The sequence below is a fragment of the Suncus etruscus genome, chromosome 5, assembly GCF_024139225.1.
Source record: "Suncus etruscus isolate mSunEtr1 chromosome 5, mSunEtr1.pri.cur, whole genome shotgun sequence".
Lineage (NCBI taxonomy): Eukaryota > Metazoa > Chordata > Mammalia > Eulipotyphla > Soricidae > Suncus > Suncus etruscus.
In genome coordinates, this window is record NC_064852.1 from 54,272,946 (window position 1) to 54,290,609 (window position 17,664).

Sequence of the window (17,664 nt, forward strand, 5' to 3'; positions counted from 1 at the left end):
TGAATTATTTCTTTATACTTGCTCTTCAATTATTGGGCATGGAGTGTGACTGGCAATACCCTGCAGTGCTCAGGGGACTATTCCTGGCTCTCTGCTCAGTAGTGATTCCTGGAAGTTTTCGGGGACCAAGCTTGTGTGGTGCTGGAATTTGAACCAAGGTTGTTTGCATCCAAGGCAAATACCTTACCCCTATTTTATCTCCAGCCCTATTCTTTAACTTTTTTGTTTGTTTTTGTTTTTGGGTCACACCCGGCAACACTCAGGGGTCACTCCTGACTTCAGGCTCAGAAACTGCTCCTGGCAGGCTCGGGGGACCATATGGGATGCTGGGATTTGAACCACCAACTTTCTGCACGCAAGGCAGATGCCTTACCTCCATGCTATCTCTTCGGCCCCCTATTCTTTAACTTTTTTTTTTTTTGGTTTTTGGGCCACACCCGGTGGTGCTCAGGGGTTACTCCTGGCTGTCTGCTCAGAAATAGCTCCTGGCAGGCACAGGGGACCATATGGGTCACCGGGATTTGAACCAACCACCTTTGGTCCCTGGATCGGCTGCTTGCAAGGCAAACACCAGCTGTGCTATCTCTCCGGGCCCTATTCTTTAACTTTTAACAAGCTTTCTTTCACTGCCTTTAAACAAACAAACGCTCAATTCATCACAAAAGTATTAAAAACTCTGAAGGGCAAACAAGTCAATGTTTCAGAAGATCTTTAGGAAAAAGGAATATCAGCGGTCAACCTATCAGAAGATGTAGAAAATATTTGTTCACCAAAGAATGTAGAAGGCTGAGAAGAAATTCCAACCCCTGGGACTCATTGCTGCTTTGTTTAATTTGCATGTTTTAACATTTGCATGTTATTTTCCAGTGTCTATAATTTTGGGTGACTGTAATTATGCAAAGAAGATTTGGTTTGATTTTGTTTTGCTTTATTTTGGTTTTGAGAGAGAGGAAGGGAAAATGTCATCATTTTCTTCTATGAAGCTATTGTCTCCAGCTGTGCTGAAAACGCGTAGGCTGTTAGAGATAACTGGAAATATTTTACTTCTTTTGGAGATGTGCTGTTAAATTGAGGCAGTTTCTTGACACGAAAACCAAGTGAAATGAAGGCCATTCAAATCCGGAGTCAGCACTAGAAACTGCTTCCTGAGACACAAGTTTAAAGAAAAGCAATTCACAAGCCACTGCCATTTAGACCTTCCCAGTAGCCTTGTGATCTCACATTATTTTTTTGACTTTTGGTGTTTGTAGTCATACTTGGAAGTGTTCAGGACTTACTCCTGACTCTGTGCCCAGGGATCTCTCCTGGTAGGTTTTAAAGGACCATATGTGGTAGGAATTTATTGAACCCAAGTTGGCTGCATGCAAGGCAAATGACTGATCTATCTGTACTCTGTTGTTCTCTTCTTGAACCTTGAGTCCAACTCAGAGACCCAACTCGCTAACACTTTTACTGGGTATTCATCTAAATTGGCATTTTATGAATAAAGTGCCTTTGAATAAGATGCTTACAACTCAAGATTTCCCATTGCTTTCAGAATCAAGCCCAAAGGCCCTGAGAAATGAGCTTCTGCCCACTCTCCAGCTTCTTATTACATTGCCTCCTAAATCCTTGCCTGCATCTCTATGTGTTCTCCACTGAGCAACCATAGAGGTTTTTTTTTTTAAGCCCTTCTGAACTTCCTAAGGATTTTCATTGTGTTGGGAGATTCCTTAGCTTGTTCTCCAAGCCCTTACACAATTTGGCTTCTGTCATGCTCATTGTCCTTTCTCAATTTACAATTCTCAATTTACAATTCTCAATTTACAGTGACTCAACTTCAAGATGACACCAAAGTGATAGGAATTTTGTAGTAATTGTGTTTTGTATTTTAATATCTTCCCAGGTGACTAAATTTTTACTCTCGGAAATGGGGCCACATCCAGAAGTGGGAGATGCAGGGAGAGGCCATTTCTCACCATGGTTTCCAGGTGGTAGGAACTTGAAAATTCCTGGTGCTGGAATCTGGTATAGCAGTGCTCATAGGGATTATTTGATGCTGGTGATTGGACTCAGAGTTTGGAGCATGCCAGGGTCTTTGAGTCACTCCCTGACCCCACAAATGATACCCCTTCATGATGTGGGACAGAAGCAGTTCCTAGCAGCCACATGACTATGGGCATAAAGAACCAATACTCTATAGTATACAGGGCTGCTAGTGGTTTGGTGTCATTCACTCTCCATCATGTTTATCAATTACTCATCCATTTCTCCTGCTTCTGGTAAGAAAACAAGTGAAGACAGTTACTCATGAGATGAAATGCAATATAATTGCTTAACTGTAAACTAATAGAAGTATTCTGAGCAGGTTTGAGGTAGGTCAGGCAAAATTTTCATGTTCAGTAGGTTGAGTAAATATATGCTATCCAACTTAAGACATAAATGGAGTTACTTCACTCAGGTATTTCACTTCAGTAAAATAATGCCAAGAAGGAATGCAAGAAAGGAATATTTGGACACTTCAACACATTGATCTCTTTTTAATCCCTTTGTTTTATTTTATGTGGGAGACTTACCAATTTGCCAGGGGCTATGAGGGTCAACCCTGCTAGTACATGGAGGTCATGTGGTATCACATATCAGACTTGGATCCTGTACATACTCAATGGCATTTCTGCCCTTTAAACTAGTTCCTTATCCCTCCTTTTTGATTATTGAACACAGTTCTATTGTATTTGGTGTCCTTTGCAACTGCTATTTCACTATTCTAAGCTATTACTTTCCATTCTCCAAGTCTCAAGTAGCTCTTTAACTAGTGTACCTCAATAAACCTACCCTGGTCATTCCTATTATAGCACCTTTTTTATTTAATAAATTTTATTTTCTGCAATGATCATGCATGTTTCTCTCTCACACACATACATACATACACACACATAATTTGAGTGTTATAAGGGCAGGGAGCATGTCTGCCTTGCAGATTGGTGGATAGGACATTAAAACAAATTTCTGTAGAAACTAGTGAGTGCATATTATGACACAGAGGTTCTGAATAACTTGAGATACACAGATTACTTGCCCAATCTTAAGAGTTTCTGATATTCTGAAATGTCCATATATTTTCATTTTTTTCAGGTTTCCAGGTGAAACTGAACAATGTAGATCTTATTAACAAATTGGAGAAATGAGTATTAAACATTAAAGATGTTTAATAGCTCCTTGCCTTTATGCCATATTTATTTCTTCTATTTTTTATTCTCAGACCCCTCTCTGCTCAATCTTTGGCCTTTAGTAGGTGGCACAGTGGTTACTTTCCACTTTCAAATTGCATTGTATGCCCTCTGCACATGGCAAGTGCTTCCTTCCAACCAAGAGTCTATCAGGGCCCACCTTAGCTATGTCTTTGTCCTGGCTGAAGCTGAGAATATGCCATCTAAAATCCATGAGGGAATATGAAAATAAAGTCAGACATGACCTCTGTGCAGCCCTTGGCTCACAGCTCCTCTATAATCTCATTATTTTCAGATTGCTTTGCCTCAAGCCTTCCTCCTCTTGCAAGACTCAACCCTTAATAATAGTGGCTTCTTCTTCTAATCATCTCCTGTGTTTAATTTCTCTAGCATGTGCTCAAACCAAAACCTGTTCTACTTATTTGCTTGGCCTTAATATACTGTAATAGCCTCTGGAGAGGGCCAGACTGTTCCTTGAGGCAGAGTAATAAATGCTAAAATTATTTCTAAGACAAAAAAAAAGATATCTTAATGAATTCTCCAATTCCAATTTTATCTCCCTAAATACTTTTCTTTAAAGTTGCTGTCATTTCTACCTACAGATTGTGAAAAATTCCAGAAGTTCTTCCTTGTGCCCTACTCAAAGGAGCAAGGCAGCATTATGCACCAGAAGGTGCGGGGACAGTGGTGAGGTGTCAGCCTGCAGGAAAGTTTCAAGGCTCAGTTATTCCAGATCATAAGTACGCAGGGCTTTGGGAGAAACTCACCTTGCGGTGGTGTTGGAGCTGCACCCAGCCTCCATAGCCAAATCTCTGCAGGGGAAGAAACATAGTTAGATGGGAACAGCACAGCAGAGAGGTAGGCAGCCAGTTGAGGGCCAGCTCCATGAAATTACCCCAGCTCCATTCATGCATTACCTTCCCAATTTGTTCTTATACCTATATATATCTTAAGTTCAATATTTATGCTTAAATTATTTCTACCTTCTTTCCTTCATTGTATTCATTCAGAAGCAAAATACTATGTCTTACAAGCACTGGTTTTACCTGGTCTTTTTTGTACTATTTTTGGGGGCTACATCTAGTTGTACCCAGAGTTTACTCCTAGTATTGTGCTCTAAAATCATTCATAGTAGGGCACAGTTGGTATATAGACAGCTGGGGATCCAACCTGGATTGGTGGAATGCAAGGGAAGTATACTACACGCTATATGGTTGCTCTGACCTATTACCTATTCTCCGAGGAAAGAATTTTATAAGAAGCATGAACATTAATAAATATTTACTCATATGTCACCTAAAATAGCTTCACAGACCATCATGAGTCACTTGACGATAAAGCCCACCCTTTAGGGAATATCACCTGATGACTCTGCTCTTTAAACTGTGTCTTACAAGGCATGGGTCAATCATTGAATCAATTTAGGGCCTAGATCCAGAGGGTCTAAAATATGTTCTGCTCCACACACTTTTGGAACACAAAAACACAATACAAAAATGCCTTCCTCACGCCAATATTCATTGCAGCACTATTTACAATAGCCAGACTCTGGAAACAACCAAGATGCCCCTCAACAGACGAATGGCCACACATATACACAATACATATATACATATACAATGGAATATTATGCAGCTGTCAGGAGAAATAAAGTCATGAAATTTTCCTATACATGGATGTACATGGAATCTTTTATGCTGAGTGAAATAAATCAAGGGAGAGAGATTGACACAGAATAGTTTCACTCATCTCTGGGCTTTAAGAAAAACAAAAGACATTATTGTAATAATGCCCAGAGACAACAGAGATGAGGGCTGGAAGGACTGGCTCTCAATGTGAAACTCACTACATAGAGAGGTGAGTTTAGTTAGAGAGATGACTACACTATCATGATAATATTAATGAGTGAGAGAAGTAGAACGCCTGTCTCAAATATAGGCAGGAGTAGGGGAGGTCTGAGGGGGGGGGGCATTGGTGGTGGGAAGGTTGTTTTGGTGAAGGGGGGGTGTTCTTTCTATGACTGAAACCCAACTACAATCATGTGTAGTTAAATCATGGTGCTTAAATCATGTAGTTAATCATAGTGCTTAAATAAAGAAAAAATATTTTATTTATAAAAAAATAAAATAAATGACAAGTTCTGTCTAGGATTTTGATCCTAAAACTTTATAATAATATGATACAATTATGTTATTGCTAATGAAAAAGATATAAATATACACTTTTAAATTAAAGATTATATTTTTGAATTTTATTTAAAATTAGAACAATCTGGGGCCAGAGTGATAGCACAATGGTAGAGCATTTGCCTTGCATGTGCCAACCACAGATGGACCCCTGTTCAATTCTCAGCATCCCATATGGTCCCCTGAGCCTGCCAGGAGATATTTCTGAGCACAGAGCCAGGAATAATCCCTGAGCACTGCCATGTGTGACCCCAAACCCAAAAATAAATAAATAAATAAATAAATGAATAAAATTAGAACTATCTAAGCCCTAAAATTAAGCTGAGTAGGGGGTCAAAAAAAGTTTTGTTAAAGGAAAAAGCTCTAAACCTTATTGTCATTATTGTTGCTATGAATTATTTCATGGATCAGTCTCAAACAAATTTCATGGGTTTTGGAACCACAATTTTTTTTTTGTTTGTTTGTTTTTGGGCCACACCCAGCGATGCTCAGGGGTTACTCCTGGCTGTCTGCTCAGAAATAGCTCCTGGCAGGCACTGGGGACCATATGGGACACCGGGATTCGAACCAATCACCTTTGGTCCTGGATGGGCTGCTTGCAAGGCAAACGCCACTGTGCTATCTCTCCGGGCCCCAGGAACCACAATTTTTTATATGTTTAACTAGAGAGTACTAGGGCTGATCATCAGAAAAAATTCAACCTAATGTCTTCTAAATCTGCTTAATCTAACTTTGATTAATTTTTGTCCACATGGATCTTAATTTGAACTCTGACCAAACTTGATATTTCACTTGCTGTGAAAATTAAAGACTTGTCAAATTTCAGTTTTTGTGCTTATTTGTTATATATTAACTAAGGTCTGTTGATTTCACTTCCCAGTTTCTTCATTGCATAAAGAGTTCAGGGTTATTGAGCCTATATCTTACCACTTTGCTTATTTGTTTGATTCTGGCCATGCTCAGGGTTTACTACTGGCTCTGCACTCAGGAATCACTCCTGATGGAGCTCGATGACCATATAAGATCATGGGGTTGGAATCTAGGTTGGTTGCACACAAGGCAAGCACCCTAACCAAGGCCCTGTCTCTCTGTCCCCTGTCTATCAATCTTCAATAGAAAAATCAGATTTGAAAAGAGAAAATAGTTCTTCAAAAAGGTAGGGGGAGGGATAGATATTATCTTCTTGACAAAACTACTACAGGTTTATTCTTTTAATTCTCTAATTGGGATATTATAAAAAAAAAGGCAAAAAATGATCAGAGTTAGCTATTTTGAAATAATATTGCATATTCTAAAATCCAATTTAAAGATAAAGAAAAACCGGCTATTCATTGATATCTTTTTTATGTCTTGTCTGTATTCAAATGAAAAATTCTACCATATCTCAATATTGACTTGTGAGTTATAATCTGCATTTAATGACCTTGTGATAAAGTCCTCACATTCCCCAAGAATGTGAAGACTTGGAGACATGTGGATGTTAAGGAAATGTAGGGAAGTGCAAAAATCCCTCCCAGCACTAATATTCTCCTAGACCAGCTCTCTGCCCTTACAAAGACACAGAGTAGTACAAAGTACAAAGTAGTACAAAGTCTTACAAAGACAGACTGTAGTACAATGGTTATTTTGGGAAGGAATATGGAGATTTAAAGAGATATTGCTTTAAAAGTGTACAGATTTGAAACTAATGGATAAAACACATTTTGGATATCTAATGTTCAACAAAGTGATAAGTCAATGACATTACATTGTAAAATTTAGGATTGTTAAATTTTCACTGGGATATTCTTTAAGATTAAAATAAAAAATATCTGAAATGTTGACAATGTTTAAGTTGATACTATTTTCTGGGACTAATTATAAATATAATATTTTGTGGGATGTTTGGGTCATATGGTGTGCTGGGGATCAAAATTTGGGTTGGCTGCATGCAAAGCAAACATCCTTATCATTGTACTATCTAAACAGCCCAATCAATTTTATTTTAAAATTAATCATATTTTAAAACTATCAAGTCTAGTTTGAATTTTTCTAAAAATCTCAAATTAAGGAGTATAATTTATACTTTCCACATGGCATCATAGATTATTTGACTTATTTATTAGTCAAAAGGACATAACTGAGGGGTAGAAAATAATAAATGCCATTAAGAAGTAAGAAATTGCATGGTTTTTTTGTTTGTTTGTTTTGTTTTGTTTTTGCTTTTTGGAACACACTCTGTGACACTCAGGAGTTACTCCTGGCTATGCGTTCAGAAATTACTCCTGACTTAGGGAACTATATGGGAAGCTGGAAGATCCAACCAAGGTCCGTCCTAGATCAGCTAAGTGCAAGGTGAACGCCCTCCTGCTGTGCTATCTCTGCAGCCCCAGAAATTGCATGTTTTGCAATTGTATTTGGAAACTGTTTTCCATACGTCAAACACATCCCTGGGAAGTAGTCTACGAATTAAGATGCTCTATTGAGTGCTGGGGGAAAAATATCAAATGAATGGACCAGCATTTGCATGCAGGAGTCTTGGACTTGATCCTCAGTATTATAGCTCCCCTGAACACCTTAGGAACATCCTTGAGCACTGCTAATGGCAGTCCAAGCCTTCCTCACTAATAAAAGGAAAAACAGAAATCCTCTGCTTTATATCTACGAGACTTTGAGTTTTGTCCCTAGCACCAAAGTAAAACAAAATGCACACATAGGAAGCACCCAACAAACAAAATGCCTTAGGAGTGTCCCTTTATAAAATCAGTAACATTGTGGAGTGGTATTTATACTTCATGAGTAGGCCCATAGATTTCTTTGGAAGGGTTCATTTTCTGGGCTTGCATTTCTTGTGAGTTATAACAGGAAAGCTTTCTGAAATGGTTCAGTATTATGTCTATTGATTAATCTACAATGTCTATCAGTCAATTTACCTAAGACATTGATGATCAAAGAAGCATTTAAATATAACAATCTTGAAGGAACAATTATCAAAAGAAAAATACTTCTCTATTTTAAGAAACTGTCCAATGAACCACATCTTTAGTGTTAATTTCTTTATTAATTTTTCAATATTAGCTTATGAAGTGCTTCTCTTAGATATATCATAGAACTTGAAATTGTAACAAATATTTTGAACAGGAAATGCTAAATCCTTCCCAATTTTGGAACACACCCTGTGATGCTCAGGGGTTACTCCTGGCTATGCGCTCAAAAATCACTCCTCACTTGGGGGACCATATAGGGACCCATTTTCTTATCAGTTACAATTATTCTAAAACTAGACATGGCATATTATTTCTTTGAATAATAGTAACCAGCTTGGGATTAATCCTAGATGTTTTAAAAATGAGACAAATTAGTTTTTAATTTACTAGTATATATGTTAAACAAAACTTGGTAAGATTCTGTATAAAAATATACAGGTAAATAGTATTAATTGTAAAAATATTAGCAATATTTTAAAAAAGGAGATGTATTTAAAACAAAAATGTTACATGTATTAGAAAATAATTAATATTAAATAATCAATTTAGTGTTCCAGTTATTTTAGACTTTAAATTAGTGTTGTTACTTCATGAAACATAAACAGTAGAATTTAATATCTATTAAGAAGTGTAAAAACTGAGAATCAAGGTCCCCTGGGCCCAAGATAAGGGTCCTAGACTAAGAGGAGCCCAAACCCTAGTAAAAGCAGTTTTTCCTGAGACAGGTTAAAAGCAATTCTTCAGTCAGGTTAAAAGGTTGGGTACTTTTCAACTTTTAGCTAAAGTGGAGGGAGTTAACTCATTTTTACTCTGAGCCAAGGCAGAGGAAGTTAACTCAGTAATAAAACCATAGCAGAAATGCAGGGATGTCAAGTCCTTTCCTATTCTGTTAGGATAGAGGAACTAGGTGGGTCTGGAATATTCCACCTGATAAGGTCCCTTGACAACCAAAGTTGAGTCAGATGAATCATAGACAAGTTGAAACATCAATGCTAAGAAATAATGTGACTTGGGGATTGGAGAGACAGCATGGAAGTAAGACGTTTCTTCTCTCTCTCTCTCTCTCTCTCTCTCTCTCTCTCTCTCTCTCTCTCTTTCTCTCTCTCCTCTCTCTCCTCTCTCTCTCTCTCTTTCTCTCTCTCTCTCTCAAGTTGGCTGTAATGCCCCTTGGCTTCTTTATCCTAACTGTTTCCCATTAAATCCTGTTTTGAGAAAAACCCTGCCTTGTTAGTCGTGCCTGTTCAACCTCAGGCACCTGAGCATATTGAGCATAGGCTGGTGTGTCCCAAATCATCCCCAACTCCCCCCAAATTACTAAAAATGTATTTCTGAAGCATCAGTATTAACAGTGTATAAATCATGGTGTCTCAATTTGTATACATATATAATAAATCTCATTAGGGGTGCGTAAAAATAATAAGTCTTATTAAAAAAAAGTGCTAGAGAGGGGCCAGAGTGATAGCATAGCAATAGAAAGTTTGCCTTGCACTCAGTCCCCAGCATCCCATAATGTCTCCTGAACCTACCAAGAGCAATTTCTGAGCAAATATTAGATTATTTAAATGTTTTCAAAAACTGTTTCTGAAAGAGTAACCCCTGAGCACTGCCAGGTGTGGCCCAATTCCCCCCTAGACAAGGTAAAGATTTGTTAAAAATTATTCCTAGTCTACAAAGGTTCAAAGCCAATTTATAATTTTTTAATGTCTGTTTTCATTTTTTAGTTTCCATTCAAAAATTTTAACGTAATTTTCTGTCTGTAAAGAAATTCAATTTAAGTGAAAAGTTTTATCTTTAGAGTAACCCAGATAGGATTCTTGTCATTTCCTTTATGGTTTTTGATGTTCCTATTCCCTGTAACAAGGATTTACAGTTTAAAGTACATCAAAAGAAAAAAAAATTCAGTGCCTTAAATAGACCAGGAAAAATTCCACAAAGTTATCATTTAGTGATTCTAAAGCTCATTTTAAGCATTTTGGAAAGAAGATATGTTTTAGAAGTCTTGAAAATATACCATATTCCATTTTCAATAACTCTACTTATAAAACTATAATCTTAAATTCCGAAGTTGGGACCAATCTCAATAGCAGAATAGAAGGCCTGAAAGGACATAAAGCAGGAAAGGACATAAAAAAGAAATTAAATTGTCCAGAAGTTTTAAAGAATGCTACATGAAATAAAAAAGAGGATTTTTGAGAACCATTTATCTTTGATCTGATGTTCTTACAAAAATTAATCTAATAGTTTTTTGATAATAAGGGTACTAAAACTACTAAGTTGTAAAATTTCCCACAAAGCAAAGAAATTTAACATACAGTTTCTAAAAGGAGAGAAAGTTCTTATAATAGAGGCTTTAAGAAACCCTGGAAAAGTTCCAAATACTTCAGCAAATTAATCACATTACCTTCTTTAGATCTGGCCATTCTTTTGGTAGAATATGACAATGAATGTCAATTTTCATTTTCACGGAGTCAGAGGGCAAGGATGTAAGAAAAGAACTTTGATGTCAAGAGAGTTCTGTGAAAGTCTTTGCCTGGTCCTTTTATAATTGCCTTAAAGTCTGGTTAGCCCAACCTAGGTCCAGCGGAACTGCCCTTATTAAAGTTTAAAGTTCTAGTTACTTGCTAACTTTGCTCTGGATCAACAAACAACTCTTTGGAAATTAGGACTGTGAACACACATACACACACACAGAGGACTATATTAAACCCTGTAAAATAGAAGATACTACAAACTACTTTTGAGTTATATAGCATGTCCAGCCTCTGTGGAATTTGATACTACTTAACAAAAACAGAACCTCAATATGACTCAGAAATTCTAACTTTGCACCACTATCCTGGAATGATATTTTATTCTATCTTTTTTCTATCTGAGCTCTTGGAATACAATAAAACCAAGAAATGGGATTTGAAGAAGTTACTCTGTGCCTAGCTCTAAACAGCTAAAAGCATTATTGCCAAGACAATTTGTGGACACAAGCACTGATAATAAGATTATTAACTGACCGGCCTCTAGAGAGAAGCTCCAGCAAGAACAAGTCAGAAAAGAATGTCAAAGAAAACAATCAACTGCTCCCAGCTTTTCCTTTTGAAATAAGACTCTTAAGTCAGTGCAAAAGCTCCACATGGGAGAGGTTTGGAAGAGTGTATATAAAGCCTCCTTGAACAAAGAAACCTGCATTTGTGTTGCCAGCCCATGCTGCCATGCTCATAATATCGGACACATGCTGTCTGCACTCATACAGGTCACAGATCTCCCCTCTTGAGCTGTGTACTCCTGGCTCTCTCTACCTCTGGAGAAATCTGTGTTCTCTCTTGTTTTTCCTCTGTCTCTCCTCAAAACTTCCACATAAAAATTGTTTTAAGGAGTGATAGAGATAGGATAGAGGTTAGGGTGTTTGTCTTGCACTCACCAAACCCAGGTTTTATCCCCAGAATTCCATCGGTTTCCAAGCATATTCGGAGTAATTCCTGAGTGCAGAGCAACAAGTAACCCTAGAACATCACCAAGTGTGACCTCTCTTCCCTCCACCCACAAAAAACCATATTTTTACTTCACTGCTTATCTCCAATGAAAATTCTTTTCCTTTGAGAAAAAGACAATAGACCACAATAGCCTGGATAAAGTCCAAGATTGAGTTTCCTTCCCTGCAAAGATCAAATTCTTTCTCCAGTCCAAGTCCACTGCTTCCCAAGAAATCAGCTGCTAAGGATCAGCTTCCAAGCTGAGCAGAACAAATAGATTTCAGGTGTATCTTGATGCTGTTTCATGGGGCGGGTGAGACTTAAGATCTGTATTTTGCCTGTACTGTGTAAGCCAGAAAAAGAAAGCAAGCCTAAACTCAGTTTTTCTCCAGTCTTAAGATTTCCCAACTACTCCCCAGGTGGCCGAGGTGGATAGTGAGAAAATATAAGTTTTGCTCCTCGAAGCTGCCACCTCTCTCCTCTCCACTTCAAATCAATCAGAACAAACCCACCCCACCCCATCACTAAAAACAGAAAAATGTTATTTTGATAGATATATAGACATTTATACTCACTGCAGTATTATTTACAATTGATATAGAGAAAGCCCCAGGTGCCCAGTATCCACAGAGGAATGGTTAAATAAAGTGTGGAACATAGATACATGGAATACTACTCAGTTCTGAGAAAAGGTGAAATATTTCTTCAACCTATATGGAGCTGGAGGGTATTGAGCTAAGTGAAGTTAGTCAGAAAAAGAAAGACAAATACTAAATGATCTACTCATATGTGAGTATAAAGAAACAAAGAAAGAAGATAGAAAATATCCAATCGAAAGAAACCCTTTCTTTCTTGGGACTGTGAGACAATGGGGGAAGAAATATTGACTCTCTTTGGTGGTAGTATGGCACAATAATATTGTCATCAAGTAACAACAATGCTAATGTTATTGTAAATGCAATAGCATATATATGTATATGTATACACACAAATATTTATGTATATATTCATAAGAAAGAAAATCTCTCAAAAATCTATTCTTTGCCCTATACAAGTATAGAAACTAAATGGCTCCAGTGACTCCATTAAATATTAATTAGGGTTAATTCACTTAGAAGAATTATACTAAATGAAAACAATGTTCTCATACATTTCATTTGAACTACTCATTAAAATTAGTCTTTGAGGAAATTATTTTCCTTTCTCAGAAAAAATGTGTATGTTTACAATAGCAGCTTATAGCATTGTACTCTTTAGCTCCATGGCTGGTTTGTAGTTTTCTGTCACAGTGCTTTGTTATGTTAGTCAATTTCATAGATTTGCATGATAACCAATACTAAGCAAGCATATTTCTAAGTACAATTACCATTTAAAACACATACAACACTACACAGAAAAGGAAATTTGACTTTTTACTTAGATTATAAAACAGTACTTAGGTAGTTACATTTTTTTGTTTTGTTTTGTTTTGGGGCCACATCCGCCAATGCTCAGGAATTACTTCTGGCTCTGCACTCAGAAATTGCTCTTGCCAGGCTCAGGGGACCATATGGGATGCCTGGAATAAAATCCGGGTCTGTCCCAGGTCTGCATGTGCAAGGAAAATGTCCTGCTGCTATGCTATCACTCCAGCCCTGCAATGCTGAGTAAAAATTCAAAGTATTTGAATTATATGGGTCAGAGAACATGGAGTACATGCTTTGCTTGCAGGAACCTCAGCTACAATCCAGGCAGTAAGTGGTTCCACCAGAGCTTCTCAATCTTAAACAACTAAGTATAATCATTTGGGAAACTGAAAATAATAATCATCTCTTCTGCTGCAAGCAGCTTCTGTCTTGCAGCACCAGTGTGATTTCGGTGAATCCACTTCAGGGAAAGTGGGTTGCCCGTGCCGGCATATGGAGAAATATGAAATATGAAATAAATGAAACCACACACAGTATGTGGGGACAGCACATCTTCTAGCAAGAGTGCGACAAGTTTATTTTCCAAACAGGGGGTTTTATAGAGGTAAGCCAGTCACAGGTGAAGAATAATTATAATCACAAAGCAAAGTACAACAGTAACAATACCTAAGCTATGGATGTGCCTGTAAAAATTCTAAGTTACAAAGGAGAAGGTTACTACTCAAGGCAACTCTTTGCAAGCTTACTTCAAATGCAAAATCAGGATTAGGAGGATGTAGGAAATATCTAGGAATTTGATCTCCACTGGGCTGGAATCTATTGTTTTAGGGGTCAAGTAAAGGAAGAAGCCAAATCCCCTAAATTGTGGTTAGGTGTGGTTCCCTTTTCCTAAGGTGAGTCAGTAGCCCAGGGGTCTGCTCTCTGGCTTCGCCCTTAATCACCAGAAAATGCAGCTGCAAGGACATATTTGGAAAAGATAAAAACATTGGGGCAGGAGAGGTGGCGCTAGGGTAAGGTGTCTGCCTTCCAAGCACTAGTCAAGGAAGGATCGGGGTTTGATCCCCCAGCGTCCCATATGGTCCCCCCAAGCCAGGGGCAATTTCTGAGCGCTTAGCCAGGAGTAACCCCTGAGCATCAAACGGGTGTAGCCCCACTCCAAAAAAAAAAAAAAAAAGAAAAGAAAAAAAAGAAAAAACATTGTCTTTGCTTTTCAGGCTAAATATATCCAGAAAAGGAGTTCTCTTAGTAATTTTTGGTGCTGGAATTTCTGAGCCAAATTATTTGATAGAGGCCACAATTTTGCCTGAAATTTGCAAAGGAGAGCTAGCCAAATAATGACCAAAAATGTAATGCCAAGCATCTCTTCGGAAGTTTCTCAACCATCCAAGCAGGGGGAAAAGGCATCCACAGTGGGCCTTTTGAGGAACCCCTTGGGGGTAATTTTAGTTCTCCCCACCGAGAAAATCTGAGTATACATCTGGTGGGCTGAGCTCCCCTAAAAGTTTATGTATGCCATGGCACTTCTTGCTGCCTTCACTTCCCCCAATTCTTTCAACTTTGGGGAAATCTAGTTAAATTCAAATGTATAAAAATGAATAATATCTTAGCAAAGTTGTGTCTCAAATATTTCATAGGGTACACTTATACTAAAACATAATTATTTAAAATTCAAATATATTGTGTATCCTATAATTTTATTTTCTAATTTTGCAACCTCCTACTCCTAATCCTTATCAGTTTCAGAAGAAGTTTGGTATTTAATGTTCCTTATTTGATCCTCATGTGATTCACTGATGAGTCTTTAAATGTTTCCTTTAGGGACAAAAGAATAAAAAAATGAACAAATGAGACTACAGTAAATTAAGGAGTTTCTGCATGGCAAAAGAAAAACTGGTTAAAACAAAAATGTGAATAACAATGGAAGAAAATATTTGCACTCAACACATCAAATAAAGGGTTGATATCCAGAATATATAAAGTACTCACAAAGGTCAACAAAAAATTTACAAAAACCCTAATATAAATAGGAAGAGAAAATGAACAAGCACTTCTTAGAGGAAGATCTGGGGATAGCCAGTAGCACATAGAAAATGTTCACAATCATTTATTAGGAAGATCCAAACAAAGATGGTAATGAGATTTTTCATACCAGTGAGAATAGACCATATAAAAATATTGGGAATAATCTATTGGTGGGGATGTGGTGAAAAAAAAAAAAACTCTCATTCACTCTTGGAAATGTTGCCTGTTCCAACCTATATGGAAAAAATTTATGGAGATTTCTTAGTAAGCTAAGAATTGAGCTGCCATATGATAGATACCAGAAATTCCACTTCTGGGTATCTATCCTTAGAACAAAAAACAACATTTATTCAAAAGGTCATATGCTCACCACTATTTATCGCAGTACTTAGTACAATAGCTAAAATATTGAATCATGCAGGTGTCCAATGACATGAGTGGGTTATAAAGATATGGAATATTTATATAATGGAATACTGCAGCTGCAATGAATAATGAAATCAAGCTATTTACTGCAACGTGGATGAAACTGATAGGATCAAGATACTTGGGGTTACCCCTGGCCGCCTGCTCAGGGTCCCAGCAAGTGGGTTCTGGTGAGGAGCAGTTGAAAGGAGACCCCAAGTTTCCCCGTTCCTGCAGGGGTGGGGGGAGGAGACTGGTGAACTTCTGGCTTCCAGCAATTAGGAAGCAAACGCCTCTCGGGGAGTTGGAAGCTTCAGCAGGCAACATGGGGACAACATGGCTTCATGCTGTAGGCTTTTTGGCCAAGTGTAGGGGAAGATGTAGTCTTGGCTGCCCCCCACAGCCTTCTCTCTCCTTCCCCGTTCCTTCAGGGGGCAGGGTGGGACTGGTGAACTTCTGGCTTCCAGCAATTAGGAAGCAAACGCCTCTTGGGGAGTCAGAAGCTTCAGCAAGCAACACGGGAATGACATGGCTCCATGCTCTCTTCATTTGGCCAAATCACAGACCAAAGTGGTGTCTTGAAAACAACACCTGAAAGGTCCGGAAGTCCTAATTTAGTTACCCGGCGCAGAGAAATGAAGAAGCTATGAGTTCCAGCAGATGCTTTGAAAAAGTGCTTTAATACTGACCAGTCAAATGGCCAGGGTCAAAGTTCCCCCAGAATAGAAAGGGGACCAAAGACCTCGTGGGTCCCTCGTCACCCCCTTATATAGGATGGGAAGTGGGAGGGGAAGAAGAGTCCTTGAGGGCTGGACTTCCGCTACGATAACACCAATGATTCGTGAGGTGGGGGTAGAGGTGGGGCCGAGGCAGTGACGACTTCCTTAAGGGGCGGAACACCCGCCAAGGTTGGGGGGGGGGCTGATTTCCCTTTTCAATCCCCACTTCTTGTACTGGAGGCTTCTAATCCTAGAAGCCAATGTGATTTGGGGCCTTTACTTTCTTTTTTTTTTTTTTGGTTTTTGGGCCACACCCGGCAGTGCTCAGGGCTTACTCCTGGCTGTCTGCTCAGAAATAGCTCCTGGCAGGCACGGGGGACCATATGGGACACCGGGATTCGAACCAACCACCTTTTGGTCCTGGATCGGCTGCTTGCAAGGCAAACGACGCTGTGCTATCTCTCCGGGCCCGGGCCTTTACTTTCTGATATTACTGCTCATAATTATTGCATGAGCTAACCCTGCATGGGCCAATGGCTACCAGAAGTAAAAAGGCTTAGGAGGGGCCCCAGTAGGGGTATTAGATAGGGGAGAATTCCATTCCATAAAGACCATAAGGGACCATTTAATAGCTTTTTATCTTGGCCAGCTACTCTTGATGGTGCTTGATTTTGTTTTACACATTTGAAATTAACTCTTGTGAGAGTTTGTTATTTCTGTTTAGCCCCGCTAGTTTTGCTAGCCCTGCTTTCCCAGTTACCAATTTACCTGCAACTTCTGAGCCCTACCAGTAGAGTGCTCAAACCTAGGAGTGCCTAAGAAATGTATGCTAGGCAGAGGGATGGGCTCTGTTTCTGGGATGATGTTAATGTTGGGGAGCACTAATGCTGGGATGCATAAGCCAAATTTTTACCACATATTTATACCCGTTTCGGAGGTAAATACCCTGGGCTAGAGGGAGTAGGCAGGACTTTTGAGCACTGAGTACCTTCTACCTGACCCAGGTTTACAGATTTGGTGCTGTTATGCGAATTCGAGGATTCAAAGCTAAAAAGGGGCTACCTTTTGACATAAGTCCAGCTAGAAGAAGCAAAGGTTAGATTATCTAGTGAGACAGGGACAGCCAGAGGCCAATCCCCCCCCTCCAAGAGGGAGGCAAAGGCTGAGGTTTTGCTTTACACACCCATTCTGGCCCCCCAAACACACACATGGGAAGTAGAGGACCGGAGGTAAGCAGTTCGAGCCCTTCCTTAGCAAGTGCCAGGGAGAGCATTTTCAGAGTTAGTG

At 38.8% G+C, this 17,664-nt stretch overlaps 1 protein-coding gene across 2 annotated transcripts in view; it reads right to left on the reverse strand.

Moving 5' to 3' along the window:
- ACMSD (aminocarboxymuconate semialdehyde decarboxylase) overlaps window positions 1–10,896 on the reverse strand; it is a 106,013-nt gene extending 95,117 nt beyond the window's left edge. For both annotated transcript variants that reach the window (XM_049773016.1, XM_049773017.1), the window contains exons 1-2: window positions 10,763–10,896; window positions 3,977–4,021 (exon numbers count right to left, since the gene is read on the reverse strand). In XM_049773016.1, the coding sequence (XP_049628973.1) occupies window positions 3,977–4,021; window positions 10,763–10,819 (102 nt within the window). In that variant the 5' untranslated portion in view covers window positions 10,820–10,896. The remainder of the gene's footprint in view (window positions 1–3,976; window positions 4,022–10,762) is intronic.
- Between the last annotated feature and the right edge of the window lie 6,768 nt (window positions 10,897–17,664).